General features: G+C 56.0%; 1 protein-coding gene across 4 annotated transcripts in view; it reads right to left on the bottom strand.

Moving 5' to 3' along the window:
- Positions 1-19,245, bottom strand: part of CACNA2D2 (calcium channel, voltage-dependent, alpha 2/delta subunit 2) — a 114,967-nt gene that overhangs the window by 69,662 nt on the left and 26,060 nt on the right. For all 4 annotated transcript variants that reach the window (XM_011993245.1, XM_011993248.1, XM_011993249.1 and 1 more), the window contains exon 2: positions 2,290-2,406. In XM_011993245.1, the coding sequence (XP_011848635.1) occupies positions 2,290-2,406 (117 nt within the window). The remainder of the gene's footprint in view (positions 1-2,289; positions 2,407-19,245) is intronic.

The raw sequence follows: 19,245 nt of genomic DNA, 5'->3' as shown, positions 1-19,245 counted from the left end.
AGAAAAAGAAAAAGAAAAGAAAAGAATTTCTGTTTAGTGCTGGCTATCTCAGGCCATGGCTGGGCTACAGGTGCAGTGGAAGGGAGAGATACCTGTCTGCCTCACATGGCAGAGTCCAGCAAGGGGGGATGCAGGGAGAGGGTTGGGACCAGGACCTCAGGCCTTCAGCTGCTCCTCCTAAGCTATCAGAGTTGATTGTTCCTTTAGGGGTGGGGAAAGTGGCTTGGAAAGAGACCCCAGCCCTGTGATTCCCAAAGGGCTGGGCAGGAGGCTGGGTCCTGGACTCCATGCATGGAGGGTGGGTCAGGCGTCTGTCTCTGCCACCACTCACATCCCTGCTGTCCCATGGCCTGGGTGAGTGGCAGGCTGAAAGGCCTGAGGGCTGCCCCTTCCCACATTTATCAGACAGTTCCAACACAAGTTTGGGGCTGGGTGCCCACATTTGTAAACTGGACAGGGGGCAGCAAAGCTGGGAAGTAGTATGCAAATGAAGGATCTGGAAGGAAGTGGGGCAGAGACAGAGTCGGAGAACAAGGGAAAGGCAGGAGAAGGGCATCCAGGCCCGCCCAGTTCAGAAAGGCAAGAAGGTGGGGAGCGATGCACTGGCTGAGAGAGGCAAGAGTAATGGGCTGCTATCCCCGCAGAAGGTGTGGCTCTGCCTGCTCTCCGCTGTCTTCCCACACTCATGACGAGGAGATCCTGAAGGTTGGGTGGGGCCCTGCTCTGGGTCCTCTGGGTGGGAGGTCCTCAGAGTCCACCTTCTCTGGGAATCTGGCCCCAAGAAGCAGCCTCCACCTATTCCATGGCCCCAGGTCACATAAGGACAGGCAGGGGATCCCATGGCAGGGCCCAAACTCCTGGAGAAGGAAATTCTGGTTCTCTCTTGGGGACTGGATATGGCAGGGTGTGGGCTGGGGTGGCCACCCCAACTTAACCCAGCCAGGACCCTGGCCTGAGCCTGGGCACAGCTTGTGTAGACTTGCTCATTTAAAAAAAACTGCTTTATTGAGAAACAATTTATACACCGCAAATCCACCCAAATAAAGTATACAATTCAGTGGCTTTTAGTATATTCAGAGTTGTGCAACCATCGCCACAATCTAATTTTGGAATATTTTCATCACTCCGAAAAAGAAACCCTGTACCCATTAGCAGGCCTTCCCTATCCCTTCCCTTCCCAGGCACCCATGCATCTACTTTCCATTTCTATGGATTTGCTTATTCTGGACATTTCATAGAAATAGGATCACACAATATGTGGTCTTTTGTAACTGACTTCTTTCACTTAGCCTAATGTTTTCGGGTTCATCCATGTTGTAGCAAGCATCAGGAGACTTCATTCCTTTTTTTTTTTTTTTTTTTTGCTTTTAAAGAGATGAGGTTTTTACTCTATTGCCCAGGCTGGAATGCAGCAGCACGATCATGGCCCACTGCAGCCTCGATTTCCAGGGCTCAAGCCTCAGCCTCCTGAGTAGCTGAGACTACAGGTGTGTATCACCATGCCCAGCTTCGTTCCTTTTTATTGGATTAGTTTGTCTTTGACACAGACTGGAGCAACTGCAGGTATGCCTCTGATCTGGGGGAAGCTTGGATGCCTCTCATTTACATACGACCTTCCCTGGTCACTTGGCAGCTGAGAAGCCCCATCCCACCTACTCTCCCTTGGATGAGTTGATTGCCAGGGGTCCACCTGCTTTGTCATGGCAGCCCAGCACGTTCCTGTTACCCCTCAGAACTACAGTGGCCTGAGGCTGACAGGCACAACCTCTCTGAATATAGGGGCCCAGATGAGGGAGCAGAGAAACATTCAAAGCCATGGGCAGAGCCATGTGGCCTTCTCTGTGGGGCTTGCAGAGCCCCTCGACACTCCCTCCAAGAGAGCCTGCAGCCTACCTCAGCGGCAGACTCCACTAGCAGCAGGTCACTATCCTGACCAGGAGCCCATCCAGGGCACCACCCATAAACAAACCTGGGGACCCAGAAGAATGGGAAAACCCCAGGCCCAGAAGGAGGGAGGGGTAGGGCCTGCCCCAGTCCCAGCCTCAGCCTCACACAGAGCCCCAAGACTCCAAGTCACCGCCTCTCATGCAGCTACTCCAGAAAATATCATCCTGTTCCTGCCGCGGCTGCCCACATTCCACGTGGGCACAGCCCTGCTGATGCTGGCCCAGCTGAACTCAGCAGGGCCATGTGATGAAGGCTCGGGACACTGCCCTCATGGTGCAGGACCTCTCCACCTGGCCCTCCCTCAGCGCCCCCCCAACCCCCATCCCCAACACACACACCTACCTTCAGGGCCTGCACCTTCCTGTCCAGCAGGCTCTCAATGTCCCCCGCCACCTTCTCCACCAACTTCTGAGGCTCATTCTCCTGCACCTCGAACAGGTTCCGGTTGTCCTTGTAAATCTGGAAGGAAGCAGAAGCCAGGGGTGAGACCAGGTGGTCCCATGTCCCCATGCCATGGCCCCTGCATACCCCTCTGCACAGCTCACCTCAGCACAGTCCTCACCCGCACCCAGACCCTGTCTTTGGCCTCCGAGAGAGGGCATGGAAGGCCAGCGCCCCCACAGACTTGAAGGCAGGGCAAGGCCAGGGGCTCCGTAGCTTGCATCTGGGATGAGAGCCCAGTTTAGGTTGGTCGTTGTGGTTGGTGGGATGGGGTTGTCACGGCCTTCTCTGGGCCTCAGGGCCCCCCCTTTCAGGGTCATGAGCAGTCCCCCCTGACTAGCTCAAGGTAACTGTGAATAGCAGAGGGGAAGGGTGGGCTGAAGAGGAGGCAGGAGGTTGAGGGGAGATGGAGTCAATAAGCACACACTACACACCCCATCCCAACAAGAAGATGCTCACATCCATGCATGTGCACACACACAGCCACGGCTCCGCACTGCTCAGACATCTGGACCCCTTTTAGTGGGTGCTGCCCCAGGGCTCTTGCAGATACTAACAGGAGCGCTGGGCAATCCTACCGGCTCCTCTGTCATTCAGGGCACAGAATATGGGGAATGGGGACCAGGGAGGAAGGAGCAGGTTGAATCTGCCCAGCCTTACTCCAATGGGGGTGGGTCGGTGCGCAGGCACGTGTGGCAGTGTAAATCTGATGGGGTGTGTGTGTGTGTGTGTGTGAGTGAGTGAAAGAGAGAGAGATGGCTCAACATATCCATTTGTGTGCACGTGCCTGCATGTTGGGGCTGGGGTGGGGTTAGAATCTCTAACCCCCCAGGGGCTTGTGAGTCTTAGGAGCAGATTTCTGCAAGCGTCTTTGTTCACGGCTGGGTCTTGGGTGCGTGTGTGTGCGTGTGTGTGTGCATTTGTATGCATCATATACCACGGCATGTGTCTCCAAGCCTGACTGGGTCCATGTGTTCATTCAGGTGACCCAAGGAAGTCTGTGCCCCAAGCACAGGCTCCTTCACCACCAGAGGTCACAGAATAGGCTGCTGTGACTGAGCCGTGCCACCAGGGTGAGCAGAAGTGGAGGGATGTGGAGCGACAGAGAGGAGGTGATGAGGGGAGATAAGGAGGGGGGAGAGGCAGCTGATGAAAGACAGACAAGCAGTGAGAGATAAGGTCGGTAGAGTGACAGCGAGAAGGCAGGGAGATAAGACCTTGTCATCTGACAGGGGGACGGGGTGGAGGGGGTTGGGTGCTGCCAGAGCCCCTGCCCTGCCGCTACCCAGTGCCTGGCAGTCCAGGGGTTAAAGCACCGCACAAAGCCGGCTCAGGCAATCTTCTCCTCCTCCCCCCACCCCCATCCCTCCCGGCTTCTCTTTTCTTTTTGTCCTTCTTTTAGAACAAAATAATTTGTGGTGAAGTCGCTCCTTCCAGCAGAGCAGTGGCAATCAGGGGGCGAGACTTGAGGCCTGGCCACATGGCCAGGAAAGAGACAGGCCCTGAGTGAGTGCCAGGTCAGGATGTTCCCTGGGCCCCTGGGCCCTGCGTCAGGACAGAGATTCACAGAGGCAGACAGTGATAGAGACAGAGGGTGAGGAGGGGTTGGGCCCTAGGGATCACTGAGGAAAGGCAGGGAACCTAGAGCCTAGCACCTTACTGTTGGGGAAACTGAGGCACAGAAACAGGATAGGACAGGTCAAGGCCAGGTGACTGAGTGGCAAAGCCAGATACCCCATCAGCTTTCAGCCATCCTTGATAGATCACTCTGGGGTGTGTGTGGCCATGGTCTCAGTCACATCCACCGATGCCTCTGGAGAGTGGCGCCGCGACCCACTTGCACCAGCAGGGGGCACTGCTGCCTGGCTTCTCCTGGCCTGTAATGAAGTTCATACCTCAGACTCTGTCAAGGTCATTCTCAGGTGCAGCCACAGTCTGGCTGTCCATGGCTGTGTACAGCCCCAGGATCTGAGGCAGGACCATGTGGTTCTCCTGGGAAAGTCCAGGAGTCCCTCCTCTTGGGCTCCAGGGTGCCCCTTGCAGCCTGGCATGGTGACTGTGCTGGGGATCAGGGGGCCGCAGAGTGAGCGGGTCTCTAGGTGGCAGGTCCACACCTCAGGGCACCAACAGGTGACATGAGGCCTTGGAAGCTGAGTCTCTACCAAAAGTCACTCATCTCTGAACCTCCATGACTAATCTATTAAATAAGAGAACAGTAGTCCCCACCTCTTGGGCTGGGGACAGCAAACCCATGCCTTGAGCAGCCTGTGCTGTTGTTACTGCTATTGTTTGGGATCACCAGAATTCTGCAGATGGAATCATAGTCCCTCCCTGCCCCCATTCTCTCCCTGCTAGATCTGTACACTTGGGGCTGTCCAAAGCCATCGGCTGCATTCCTGAGCTGGTAGCCTCAGTCTCCTAGGGTCTGCCCACCTCTAGCCTCACCCCCTTCTCCCAGATTGGCCTGGGCAGTCTCCCACACTGGAGCCACCCTGTCCTTGTCTCCGACACCTCAGCCTCGGCCCCAGAGGTGATAACGGTGGAGCCCAGACACTGGGACGCCACTGATAGGGCACAGCCATGGCCAGCTTCCTTCTCTCTCTCCCAAGCACCATGTCTGTGTGCTGTGGACACTTGACAAATCCATATGCTGGATTCTATGTCCAAAAGCAGAGCTCTGGAGCCAGCTGGGCCCAAGTCTGATTCCTCACCTTCTGCCTGCAGCTGCAAGAGCCCTCAGGGCCTAGGGATGCATCCACTGTGCTTTCTTCCTCTTCTATTTCTACCGGAGGACCCACCACAGCATCTTTCTGCTAGCCCTGGTGCCATCACCTGGGGCCCATCAAGCCCACTGACCTATCATGTGACTGCAGGCTTCTGGGTCTCCAGCCCAAGCCAGTTCCCACAGCTATACCTTGACTCACACTGTCTCTGCATCCCCTCCACGTTGCCCTGCTGTCTAAATCCTCTCTAGGGCAAGGCCAGGGAAATGGGCTGGAAGGGGTTTCTAGTGAGAGGAAAGCAGAATCCCAGAAGTGCAGGGGCTGGTCACACTGCCAGCCAAGCCTGCTCCCCAATCCCAAATGAGCCCTTGAGGTACAACAGTCCTCGAATGATAGCCCCTAGTGCCACAGCCCTCCTCTCAACATTCCCCTGAACTTGCCCCAATTGTCCCTATCTTCTAGGGTGGGCCCTGAGCTGAGCCCCAAATCCCCAGGAGATCTAAGTGACACGGCCCAGCAGATGGTCCCACCCTGGGAGAAAGGTCATCTCTACATTGATGTGGTCCAGGGAGGTGTTTTCCACCTGCAGGCCCAGCAGGAGCCCAGAAGAGCCCAGGGCAACTCCAGTGCACAGACTCTGCCCAGGGCTAGCCCCACTCCAGCCCCAGCCTCTAGCCCTGGCTCCTCGGGCCAGCTGGGAAGTGGCAGAAAGGTCAGGGTGCACCGGATGCAGGGCCTCAACCACCACAGCAGGATGGCAATGCCCGCTGATGTCCTTGGCCCAGAGAGTTAATTAGAAAAAGCCAACTGCTCCCATAGCAGCACAGCTGGCACAGCCCCACCTCTGCTGGACTGAGGAGCACGACAGGGCCCAGCCGATCCCAGGGTGCCCCAGCTCTGTGCCAGCAGTGATAGGGAGGGAGAGGCAGCAGCTTTAACCCACAGAGAGTGCCAGGATGCTGGTGGGACAGGGTGGCAGACTGGAGCCAGGTGGAGATGCGGGAGAGGACTGAGGAACAGGGAGAACAGGGGTGGCTGATGTCCCAAGGGACAATTCAGGAGTCTGTTTGGAGCCCTTTGTTCCCAGGAATCCTTAGTTCCCCACTCTGTTCCACGTACTGGTGACCATGGCTCAGCTGTGCCCTCCTCCCTTGAAGGCACTTCTATCCCACCAGTGATGGAGACCTGCCCCTCCACCTCTCCCCTCCCCCAGGGCTGGCTCTAGCCCCAACCCTCTCTCAGCTCTAGCAGTTCTTTAGTTAGGCATCAAGGCAAGTCTGGCCAGCTCTCCGGCCTAGGGCTTCACAGGGCTCGTGGGGCTGATGCCTCCTTAGAAGCCCCGAACCCTCCGCCCAGCCTCCTGCTTCCCCCATGACTCTGCATAAGTGGGAGGCAAGCCTGGAGGACCCTTGCAGGAATGGTGACCTTGGACAGGAAGCCTGCATGCTGGCAGGGGCAAAGGGAGCCAGCCTCGTTCCCACAGCTCCTAACAGTCCTGCCTGGGAGACGTGAGTCCAGTCACCAGCCCCAACGTGTCTGGAACATAGACAGCCACCACAGGAAGCTAAAGGCCTTAGGACAAGTGACCTGGACAGGCCCCAATCAGAAAGTATTTTGCAAAGTCTCAGAAAGTCAGCATCAGGGCACCCCAGACCTGAGCTACCACCAAACTTGCCTAGGGCAAGGGGGAAGCTGGAAGGGGAGAGGAAAAGGAGAGAGGAGAGGAGAAAGGAGAACGGGGAAAAGCAAGGAGGAAGGGCCAAGGGGGCTGCAGGAACAGCCCTGTTTGCCCCGAGTGTTAGCTCTGGCTGCTCTGGGGCAGGTGCTTTACACACGTGACCTCACTGATCTCCTACAACCCCTGAGGAGGGTCCATTCTGATCATCTCCATGTGGCAGGGAGGACACTGAAGCCAGAGAGGTTAAGGCACATGCGAAACTGGGGTTTGAACTGGGTCAAATCCAAAGCCCTTGCTTTAGGTCATACTCTTTGTACAGTTCTGTTTCCTGCCTTTATCCCTAAACTTGAAGGCAAGACCATGGGAAAAGAGGCATAGGGATGAACTTCAGGCACAGGCCTCAAGGGTTTGGGGCGCATGCAGGCAGACGCTGAAAGACTGTGGCCCCTGGAAGGTGCGAGGGCCATGCTAGAGGGGAATGAGGGGAAGACTGTCAGGGCCAGCCCAATCGACTAAGCACCCACCCAACCCTGGGAGTCAAAACAGGCACTCGCACGCGAGGCTCCTCTCCGCAGTGAAGGCCAACAGCCCTAATCTCTGGAAAATTAAATCAGAAAGAAAATGGAACAAGAAAGATTTGACGCAGGCTTGGCCCTGCTGCCGGCTGTCTCCTCAAAGACCCAGCTCACCTTGGGGCTTTGCCAGGTGCTCCAGCACCCCTGGCCGAAGCCCTGAGGCATGACTCCGGGGAGACTGGCGCTCCACGCCCCCCTCACCACATTTCACCACAGGGAGCAGCCAGGTCAAAGTCTTAACTGCCCATTAGGCCCCTGTGGGGAGGACAGCCAGTGGACGAAAGATGGTGGGCGAAGCCTCCTGAGGCCCGACCCAAATGAACAAGCCCTGGGGAGGAAACCACCTCAAGAGGCCACAGGGTCTGCAGTTGGAAGTCAGAGTCAGCTGCCAGACTGGGCTACACTCATGTCAGGGATGTTGGGTGGGTGGCTGAGGGTTTGTGGTGGCTTAGGAAGCCTGAGATGGGCCAACAAGGAGGTAGGGGAGTTGGGGACAGGTAGTGACCAGTTCAAGGACCTTAGCCCGTCAGGGCAGAGCCAGGTCCGGGTCCCCCACCTCACCCACCCCTTCTAGGCTGCTAACCTGGCCTTCTGCCTCCGTGAGAAAATACAGGGTATTGACATAACTGCAAATCCACCTTGAAGACTGGAGGGTTGATGGGGTAGCCAGGCAGCTGGGAACTCTCTACCACTGACAGCACCTGGGACAGACCCAGGACAGGCTGCACCCCTCAGGGCTCCCCTTATAGCCTAGTTCTTGATGGGACTGAGGGGCTGCCCCAGGGTGGGTGCACAAAAACCCTAATCCAGCCACAAGACTGGGTGTGTGACTGACAGCTCCCCAGGTGGGGGCTGAGGCCAGTCCCTCACCAGCCTGGCACAGGGCTTACAGTAGGGCAAGGGGCCCCTGGAGCCCTCAGGGCACACTATCGGTGCCCAGGCAGGGGGGTTGTGTGCCACTCAGTTACATGCTTCATCAGCTGCTGACATTTGCCAACCGCCATGTTAGGTTCCTAAGTGGCCATGCCACACTGCCACCATCCCAGGTGGGGTGGCCCCATGGTCAGCTGTATATGGTGTCCTGTCACACACAGGTTTTGTACACTGTGGTGATGGTTGTCCCATTAATAATTCCCCTTCATATCTAGTAGAGAATACCTGGGATGAACACTCTCTCTAGAGGGCATCACAAACACAGAACCAGGCCATTACAATCGGCCTGCACAGGCTACAGTGGAAGTCACACAGCAGTGTGGAAGCAGGGAGAAGGGTGCCTGGCCTGGTCTCCTGGGTGGACGGCCCATTCATAGCACTATCCTCCCCTACCCCCACTTCCTTACATCCCCACTGGAACAGCAGAGATAGAACAGACCTCATCCCTGCCCTCCTGGGACTCTCTGTCCAGAGGGGACAGATGCCCAGACAGGTGGCGGCAGAGGGAGGTGTGCAGGAGACACTTGGGAGTGGGGCTAGTCTGCTCCGGGGTGGTAGGGGGCAAGAAAAAGCCTGAGGAGGGCTTTCCAGGGGAAAGGACATCTGAGCAGTCTGAAAGGCTGGGCAGGGGTTTTTGTGGGTGGATGGGGCAAGGGACGCTTGGCAGCAGTAGCGCCAGGTGCAAAGGTTGGGAGAAGCAGGGATAAGGGACTGCTCAGTGGCTTCAGAGGGACTTGTTGGGGAACAGAAGCTGGGGAGACAGGGTGTGAGGGCAAGGGGAGTAGATACCCAGGTGGTGGGGACAGGGGGATCCTCCAGGAAGGAGGGATATGTGACTGACCACAAGGTAAGAAAGGCCCGGTGGCTGTGGTCCCTCATCCTCAAGAGGCAACTTCTAGGAGCTTTCACCAGGAGGATTCCCTTCACAAAACTCACAGGGGCCTGACGCCCCCACCACCACCCCCAACAACGCCTCCCTGTTTTTAAAGTTAAAGTTTAGTTGACTGTCATCCATTACCGCAATTAGTACATTATGTCTAATTATGCAATTAGTGTAAAAAGTGCACTTGCCGCTGAGAATGGGAAATTACGCTGCCTCGTTACGCTGTAAAATCCATGTCATAAAAAGGCTCAATCTCTTGTTTTTCAAAAGACACAAAACCCAACACAAAACAATAAACCAAATCCTCCCAGCCAAGCAAGGGCCAGTCTGTGCCAACCTCCCTGTGCCTGCCCCTGTGCAGAGCCTGCCTGTGAGGCCTGCCCTGAACGTGCCCCCAGGCAAGGTGCCACCCACCAGAGACACTAGGCATGGCCCATTTCTGGGTGTAGCCCTTTGCTTCTCTGAAACATATACGAATTTCCAAACTGACTTGAAAACTGTGGCAATCCTGATTATCCATTTACACCAGGCCTGACTTGAGTGAGGCCTCCAGTGTTAAGGCCTGTATCTCAGGGGAGAACAGTCCTAGAGGGAAATGGTATCCACCCAGCTCTAAAATGAGAGGTCCTTTCTCCAAGGTTCCTGATAGCTTCTGTGAACAGGGTTGCAGATGCCAGCTCGGAAGCGGGAGGAACTTTCTCACACTTAGGGCTCCCAAAGCCTGAAAGCAACACCTGGATAAGTAGTGAGCCCCCCGCCACAGGGACTATTCCAGCCCAGCTGTCAGGAATGCTGAGAAGGGATTCACCCATCATTAGCCAGCACTGTGGCTGGATTCCAGGCTGCCATCGTTAGATAACAGCATTCCTATGGCCGTGTGCCTATGTGAAGCTTGCAGTCTGTGACTTTATCTTCCCTAAGTTCTGGCTCCCTTTGTGGTTATGGGGATGCTCTGGGGACAGGCTGGGAGTGAGAAAGAATCAAATGAGGTCTCCCTACTACAGAGGTGACAATCCCAAATGGCCCTGGGCATGGGGGCTAGAGAGGGGGCACACTCCAGTGTCCCTGTCTGCCTATGCCAGCATGAGGTGCATTCCTGTGTACCTCAGAACAAATGCTGCAGGACCAGAGCCATCCATGATGTTATCTCCAAAGTCACAAGTTAATGCTCTAGCATGGGCTGCTGAGTGCCTGCCCAAGAAGCACTCTCCCCAAGCAGCTTCCCTGAGCCCCTGCCTCTGAGCTCCCATCACTCCTTGATCTGAGATGCTTGACTCAGGCCTTGGGGTGGGTGGCACAATACCATGGAGACAACTTCACAGCCAAGAATCTGCCCTGACCTCCTGGGATGATGCATGACCTCCTGCAGGTGCCACTGCTGAGTGGACAAGGTATTCACAGAATTCACAGAGCAGAGAATCTGAGGCATGGAGACCCACACATCCCAGGGTCCATGAGGCACTGGTTCCCTACAACCTCACCCACCTGCAATTGGCATCCATTGGTTCTGGGTGTGCTGAAATATTGGAGCACTGACCAAACCCCAGAGAGAAGCAACTACTGAGAAAGCAGCTGGGGTAGAAGGGAGGAGGGCATGGACCCCACTGGAGGGGCATCTGTTGCCTGAACTCAAGACAAGTGTCCCTGGACAGCTCCAGCCTCCAGGCCTTTGTCTACTCAGATGGGCTGGAGAGCAGGGGAGACAACTCTGGCATAGCACAGCCACATGGACACCAGCCATGGAGACTCTTGGGGACCCCATCCTCTCAATGTGGCCTGGAATAGCATCGGGTGGGGAATTTGAGCCCAAGGTGAACCAAACTGCAGGCAAGAACCAGGGGCCCCTGTTTGCTCCCCCTCCCTGAGTTGGGAGCCGCCGGCTGTCGAGGCAGCTGGGAGGGAAGCTGTGCCCAGCATACCAGCTGGCACGGGGGAGTGCGAGTAAACATACCCGCACTTTCCCAACTCACAGAAGTCGCCGGGTGGCGGCCGGCTGGTGTGGGCGCCCATGTTTATGGGAAGCAGATTGTTTGTGTCGGCGTCTGGGCCCCCTTGCCACCCACCCTGGCTCTGCTCTCTCCCGCTGCCTCCCCACCCAGTTGGCCCTGCCTTCCTTTCATCAGAACTCTTCAACCTCTTAACTGCAGAAGGATGGGGATAGTGATGACAGGTCCTCTGTGTGGCCAGACAGGGCTCAGCGCATAACCCATGGAGTCCTCGTCATTTGACAGCTCTGGGAAACAGAGAAACTGGCTGCAGAGTACAGGCAGTGAGTGGAGGTGCCTGTGGCACTGGGCTTCTGAGACCCCAGCCATCTGTTCCAGGACCCCACTGCCGCTCAGTTCTCTGGCCCGAAGACAAGCCTGGCCTGCCCTTCAGTCCGTTCACCACCTCGAGCAGCCCTGGCCCAGCTTGGCCTTGGACAAGGACCCTGCCCTCGCAGCAGGACAAACGGCCCCCTCTACCCTACAACAGCCCAAGGAGACAGACCCAGAGTCGGGCTGCTGCCTTGCCATCTGGCGTCTTCAGCCCCTTCACTCTCATGTCTCCATCTTCGGATATGTAAAATGGGTTAAAGCCCCCCTTACTCACCTCTCAGGACTCAGGGACAGTGGGCTGGGAGGGTGGGAGTGAAGGGCTCTGGGAGCCAAGGTGGGCAGAGAGGCTCCAGTGGACCCTTGGTGGGCCAGAGGGGACGCCCAATCATGTCTCAGCTCCAGTGGGTTTTTTTTTTTTTTTTTTTTTTTTTTGAGACGGAGTCTCGCTGTGTCGCCCAGGCTGGAGTGCAGTGGCCGGATCTCAGCTCACCGCACGCTCCGCCTCCTGGGTTTACGCCATTCTCCTGCCTCAGCCTCCCGAGTAGCTGGGACTACAGGTGCCCGCCACCTCGCCTGGCTAGTTTTTTGTATTTTTTAGTAGAGACGGGGTTTCACCATGTTAGCCAGGATGGTCTCGATCTCCTGACCTCGTGATCCGCCCGTCTTGGCCTCCCAAAGTGCTGGGATTACAGGCTTGAGCCACCGCGCCCGGCCTCCAGTGGGTTTCAATGGGCCATAGAGCTCTCGTCGGAGATGAAACAGTCACTGTGGCCCAGAGTCCTTGTAGCCCAGAGCTGGTAGAAATTCACTCCGTAAGGGAGGCGGAGCTTGCAGTGAGTCGAGATTGCGCCACTGCACTTCAGCCTGGGCGACAGAGCGAGACTCCATCTTAAAAAAAAAAAAAAAGAAATTCACCCCGCAAGTGCCTCATGAGATGGAACTGAGGCCAGGGAGCAAAGGGCAAAATCTGCTTTCTCTGCATCACCTCCATCCACCCCTCACAGCCCTGATAGGTCAGGTAAGTAACCTTCTTCAGGGGCTGGGCAGGTCCCCCAAGGACTCCAGAGTGGCCAGAAACAGACCTTGTCCCAAAGCCACCAGTCAGGCCCTGGGGGTGGAGATTACTGTAACAAGGGCACCCAGAAGGTGGTCAGCAGCTGGCTGGCTTTTCATCTTTCATCTTACAGATGAGGACACTGAGGTGGACATCTTACAGATGAGGAGGGTCAGAATCTGCCTAGAGAGGAGACTTCCCAGTCTCTTGCATCCACAGCCAAGAATGGCCAAAAGCCATGGGTCTGAATTTCCGCTCTGCCCTTAAGTAGCCTCGTGGTTTGGCTTGAGCCTTCACCCTCACAGTCTGCAGAGACCTGAGCCACCTCAGCTAGGCCATCCTGGCATTCCTCAAAGATGGAAGGTCAAGTGTGGGGTGCTGGTGGCTTTTCATGGGACCGCCTTCCAGGGTTGCTCCCAAGGCCCTGAGCACCTTCCCTGATCCACTCTGTCCTGCAGGGACCAACTTTCCTGGCCTCACAGGCTGGAATTCTGTCCTGTGCTGCTGAGACTTGCTAAAGATGTCACCACATAATGACAGCACCAATGACAGCCCCGATCACAATAAGAGGTGCTGCTGAGGCCCTCGGGCTGGCTGCTCTTGTGAAAACATGAGATCTTAGCATGGCAGGTGTGGGAGATAAGGGTAGAGAGATGAAGGTAAGCCCAGAAGATGAGCCCATGGCCTTTCATGGTATCAAGGGCCTCTTTTGGGGCAAGGTGATCCCAGGGACCTGTCCTGTACCAGTGCACAAATGCAGCTGCAGGCACGTGCACTTGACCTTGCATACCAGGTCACATGCACTGACCTCACCATATTCACACCCAGGACTCAGGAAACCCCTTGCAGATCTTGCTCAAGTCTCACACTTAGGCTCATAGAAAAGGCACCAGAGCCTAGATGGGCCTGTCCACTGTCACTGGATATATGGCAGCCCCAGGCTTGCGTGAGGTTCTGTGGGTATCCATTCATACCTCAAAAAGTGGTCTGTGACCATCTGAAATGTTTTAAGTAGTTGAACTTTGCTGTCTCAGATGGTTGGGGCTACCTCAAGGTCATGACCCTAAATCCTGCTAAACACACCATTGGAGGGGCTCCTAACAGCATGGGTGCTGGACCTGGTTGGGGCAAGGGCATGGCCTGACACACAGTGGCCTCTGAACCAGGGTCCCAGGAGAGCCCAGCTAGGCTCCCCCTTCTGAGTTCTTGATGCAGCTGACCACAAGGCACCAATAAGGCAGTAGGCAACAGAGTCATTGTGAATGTGCAAGCAAGTGTGCAAGGGGTCACACCACGCCTGGGCCATCTCATTTACCTCCTCTGTCAGCACCTCCTGACGCCATCTTACTCCCTCCTCTAATTTTTCCTTTTTCTCCTACTTCCAAATTATAGGCTCTTCTTAAATTTTATGTATCCTTGTAAGTGCCCTTAAATCTTCTGTAGAACAAGTCGAAAGCTAAATAAATAAACAAACAGGACCAAGACACGAAGGCTTTGTATAGACTGAAGATACGCTGAGGACAGGTGCACATTAGGGACATGTATGCTCTGAAAACACATGCACTCTGGGGACACACACCCAAGGGAACTCAGCCTCTCCCATCATTTACAGCCTCTCCTGGGCTCTCACAAGAAAGCTCCCACTTTGGACCTGAAAAATGCAGGGGTGGGGTTACCACTCAAAGCCTTCCCAGAGCTGGGGTCAGTGATCTCTGGACCCAGTCCATAGGGGTGCTCCTGAGCAGGCTCTGGCCCTTCTGTACCTCAGTTCCCCCTTATTTCACCTGGGGGGAAGAGGGACAATCCCTGGCACCTCCAGCTCCAGGTTCTCTCTCGGTATATGCAAAACTCCAGTAGCAACAGGGGCCAGCATTTACCTTCCTGCATCCGTGCACAGTGTTTGCCATGCAAACAAACTGTGCAAACAGGACTGATGGCCTGGCCACACTGGCAAACACCATGAGGGCCCTTAGCCTGAACAGCCATGAACTTCTAAGTTAAGTGTGCTACACTCAGGGGAGGTAGACGCTGTGCCTGGGCCCCGACTCCAGGTGTGCCACCTCCTTGTTGCCAGGTTTGGGGGCTGCGGGGTTGGGTGACAATTATAACGGGATTAGCTGCCATTACTGGTAGGTCAAAGTGAGCCTCCACACCAGCCATCCATTGCATCAAATTCTCACAAGCCCCAGTTGTCCTTATTTTACAGATGAGGCAATTGAGGCACAGAGAGTAATTGGCAGAGCTGGGATTCAATGACTACATGGACTTACCACGTGCATGAACACAGACCCTGTTTCAGACTCTGCCTCCATCTCCCCAGCAGCTGGTCTCCAGCCTGTGGGATCCTGTAACTCCTCCTCAGGCCCAACCCTGCCCCTGACCCCTCCTTTAGGAAGCCACTCTGACTACCCCCTCAGCCATGTCCATTGGGCCACCTGCCCCAGGGCTATGAAAGTCAGTGGTGTCAGGTGAGTCTCGGGTTCACAAACCCCATCCTGTTTTGAATGTCCATCAAGAGCTGTTTCTCAGACAGTCGGGTGAACTCTCCCAGGAAGCCAGCCCCTTCAGGATAACAAGCCCCTGATTCATTAAACTGGTGCTGTACACCAGACCCCAAGGGCTCATTCACCGAACATGTTTGCCCAGAGGGATTGCAGGGGCAGGGAGAGCCAAGGGCAGTTCTGAGCTGGGCCCAGGGGGTAGGTGGACTTCAAGGAGGTGCTTCTACTTGTAGGAAACCATCTTTGTTTGTAAGGTTGGAATTCTAGGACCCTAGGCTACAGGTGCGTAAACTGAGGCCCAAGCGGGCAGGGTAAGCAGGAGTAAAGAGCCAGGATGACCCAGGCTCCAGCTTCTCACCTCCTTCTGTGCTAGGAAGGTCAGAGAAGACATTACAGGGAAAGGTGTAGCTGGATGGGCCAAAAGGGATTGTGTACCTTCCCAGCAGGGGAGCAGCATGCAAAGGTGGAGGGGAAGGAAGGCTGGCGAGGAGAGCTGCCTGGGGAGGTGATCCACTAGCAGGCAGGGGCAGCTCTGACCCTGACCCTCACCAGGAACTCACTGCCTGTGTGAATTCTGAGAAACTGTAGGGTCGTCTGGAGGCTGCAGGCTGGAGGACTGGATCCCCACATGCAGTTTGACCTTGTCTCCCCCACCGCCCCCTTCTCGTGGCCAGGTGCCCATGGGGTCTTGGAGGCGATGGTGCCCTGGGCTTCCACATCATCTGTCAGCAACCTCCAGCAAGAAGGAGGGAGGCCTGTGCTTCTAGCTCTGTCAAGGGCTCCCTGAGCAAGGAGGCGGTGAGGGCAATGACGCCAGGAGGACACGAGCGAAACAAATTGCCCTGATTATGTAAGGCAGCTCTACTTCCTCCTTCGCAGGGAGAAAACTGGGAGCTAGGTTCCTCCCTGCCCCATGTCCCTCCCATGCCACTGGACCTGCTGGGAGACCCCTCAACAGAGGCTCACTACCCTGGGGCCTGCAGGGACAAGTGGCCTGGGTTGGTCCTGTTCAGTCATTGCTCCTCCAGTGTCTTTGAGCATACATGAGCCCCTCCAGGTTTCCTGGCCTGCACCCTGAGCTGGCAGCCTCCCTGCCTGCTTGCCCAGAACTCCACACCACAGGCCTCTCCCTGCCCCAGTTACCATGGAGCCTGGGGAACTCTGAGCTCCTCCGGAATCCAACCAAGGTCCCTGCCATGCCGCACCTTGAATGCTCAGGGATCAGGTCTGCTCTTCTAAGTGCCCCACCGAGGTCTAAGCAGGAAGCCCTCCTTTTTAGGCCCCAGAACAGGCTAAGAGTCAGACCAGTCATATCCTCAACCTGACTCTGGTCTGGACTACCCTGTCCCCTCCATGAACAAAACCTAGCCTTCCCCAGGGCCTTGAGCCCTCTGAGTTGCTATCACTTCCCCCTACCCTAGGGCCCTTAGGGAATGCTGGAGATGCCCTAGGCTGAAGCTCCTAGGTGGTAACCATGTGGCCCCTCCCTGGCACAAGGTAGGCAGTCCCTGGACAGGTTCTTTAACCAGTCAGGCCTGGGTACGTTCTGCTCTGCAGGGCTGCCCTGCAAAGGAGGCTGGGAAGCCCTCTCCTATACAGTATTATGCTTTGTGGAGTCACCAACGTGCCTGGAAGCTCTGGCTATCAGGCTCTTTGAGTTTACAATGTTGGGAGGTTTAGAGTTTCTAAACTGCAAATTTATCTCCTGCCATAAACCCAGATGATGCAGGAGCCAGTGTGTGCCTGAGTGTATCTGTACATGTATGTAGGAAGGCATGCGCATGTGGTGCATGGCAGTTTCTGTGCGCACAAACGTTCACTGGCGTGCAAGTGGGAAGGGTGATGGTGCTCCCATTGGCAACTCAGGCCCAAGCACATGACCCAGAGTATGTCTCCAGGTACTCACATATCCCGGTGCCTGTGTGTCCAAGCACATATGTATCCTGGTGTGTATATGTCCAGGTTTACGGCGCATGCTGGGGGAAGGCTCGCAATGAACAAAGTAGGATGCATGCGCTCCTGAGCTCAGCCCCGAGCTCCTGTGCTCAAGTACAGCACACAGTAGGTCTTAGGGAACATCTATGTGTGTGTACAGGCCCAGGGTACCCTCAAGCAAACCAGTCCCTGCCCTTCTGCCCACCATTTCAGAGGGACTAGAGCCCTGCACTGGTCACTTCCCCAGAGCCAGGCCACCCACACTGTGCTGGTGCCTCCTTCCAGCCAATATCCCCACAGACTCTGAGAACAACCCATTGATGGCCCAGGCTGCAACAGAGAGAGTCTGAGGGCACAGATTCCCTCCTGCATGTGGAGGAGAGCCGCAATGAAGCCCTCAGGCAAGGGATCCTTCCTGCCCACCCCCATCCCACAGACAAGAGGATCTGGAAAAATCACGAAAACTACTGATCTCCCTGCTGATGGTGGGCGAGAAAAAATTATCTTTCTCTGAACACTAAAAATAAAGCCCAGTTTCCTAAAAGCAGGGCCCTTCTTAGCCAGTGGCTTAGAGAGGCTCCATCACTGAACTCCTAAGGTAGATTTGTTGAAGGCAAGAGAGTGACAAACCCTTGGCTGCCTCATTGAGGGGCTCAGCCTTGGAGCAAGATGGCCAGCCCCCCACACCTATGATCCAGCCCTGGACCTAGGACCTCGCCGTGAGCCCTGATGATGCTATTAGAAGTGGGCAGGAAGAGGGCAGCATGAATCGGGTCCATATGCTGCTCGTGCCCAGCTAATGGGCTGACAAATTAGCAGGTCTCCCCTGTAGGAGGTGATGAATGAGCAGTCGCCCAGGAGAACTGGGGGATGGGCCACCCTCCATAGCACTCTTTAGGCTCAGCCCTGATGCCACCTCCATGGGTGCACAGCCCTGCTGAGCCTCCTCAGGGGTAGGGGTTGGAACCAGGAGGTGACTGTGGATTTTGGGCATGGGGAAGGCAGAAAGGGCATAAAAGGGCAGACCCAGCCTCAGAAGCCATCCAAAAACAAGCCCAGCCAAAAAGGCCCAAATCAAGGCCAGGGATGAAAATAGTGTCAGCCTGAAAGGGCACCATTAAGGAGGGGCTTAAAGCGTGGCCTTGTGACGTCTCCACCGCACCACATTCACAATGACCTCGAGGTCATGAAGAGAGGGTGGCCTGGGGTGGGGGGGCGCCTGTACTCCCAGGACTGCCCACCACCACTCCCCACCAGAGACACAGGCATCCAGCCCAGGCCCCAGGGACTGAGTAGGCGGGAGAGAGACCTGGGGCTGGGTTCTGGGGCTTCACCCATGAAGTGGAGCTGCTTCTCCCACACAATGACAGGACTGTCACCTCCCAAGCTCACAAGGGCTGTGGTGGGGACATAGTGGGAGGTAAGGCTCCATGGAGCCTGACTCAAAGCAAACTGCAGCCTCCAGAGTTTGTGAGCCCCACGCCACAGAAGGGGGCAAGCTGAAGGTGGCCCCCAGGTCTCAGCCAGTCCTCTCAGTGGAGACTTAGGCCAACCTGAGAGTCCAATATTCTTGATTTGCCCCCAAAATCATTATACAGCCCCACCTTCCATGCACACAGGACATCTAAAATGCGGCAGGATTCACACATTCTTTTGACAGCGGATCGGCATGGCTCCCTTTGAGGGCCCTCTGGCCAGGCGAGGCAGTCCCTGACCCAGTTACTGTGTGGGCTCCCTGTGCAAATGGGCCCCAAGCCCCACCTCCGCCCGCACCACCTCCCCCACCCCGCCCCCCGCCCCGTGTAAACAGAACCCGCCCGCTCTCTCCCAGGGGCTGCTAATTCCTCGCCAGAACTGCTCGGACGTGAAATTGGAGTGAGACAATGTGTGTTTAAAGAAATGAATCTCGAATCTTAAGAGGCTCCGGAGCCCGCCCTGCACTCCCATCACCCTGCTCTCGCCCACCAGAGCCAGGAAAGGAGCACTTGGCATCAGGGAAGAGAAAAGCGGAGGTGACATTCAGCGCCAAATTAGCAGCCGCCACAGCCAAATATTGTACTTGCCTCCAATCTTCTTTTATTTTTCCAAAGAAAAGGCTTTTACAGAGTGAAAGAGGCTGTTGGAACACTGGGGCTGATGATGGTTTGTAAAAGGCAGGCCCGCTGCGCGCATGCCCAACTCGGAGCGGAGCCTTCCCTTCTCGTTGGCAGGCCTCCCCTCCCTGCCCACAGCCACACCCGCAAGACGCCCGCCGACG

The sequence above is a fragment of the Mandrillus leucophaeus genome, unplaced genomic scaffold (genome assembly GCF_000951045.1).
Source record: "Mandrillus leucophaeus isolate KB7577 unplaced genomic scaffold, Mleu.le_1.0 Scaffold429, whole genome shotgun sequence".
Taxonomy (NCBI): domain Eukaryota; kingdom Metazoa; phylum Chordata; class Mammalia; order Primates; family Cercopithecidae; genus Mandrillus; species Mandrillus leucophaeus.
The sequence above is the reverse complement of the archived record's forward strand: the minus strand, read 5'-3'. Positions and strand labels throughout refer to the sequence as shown.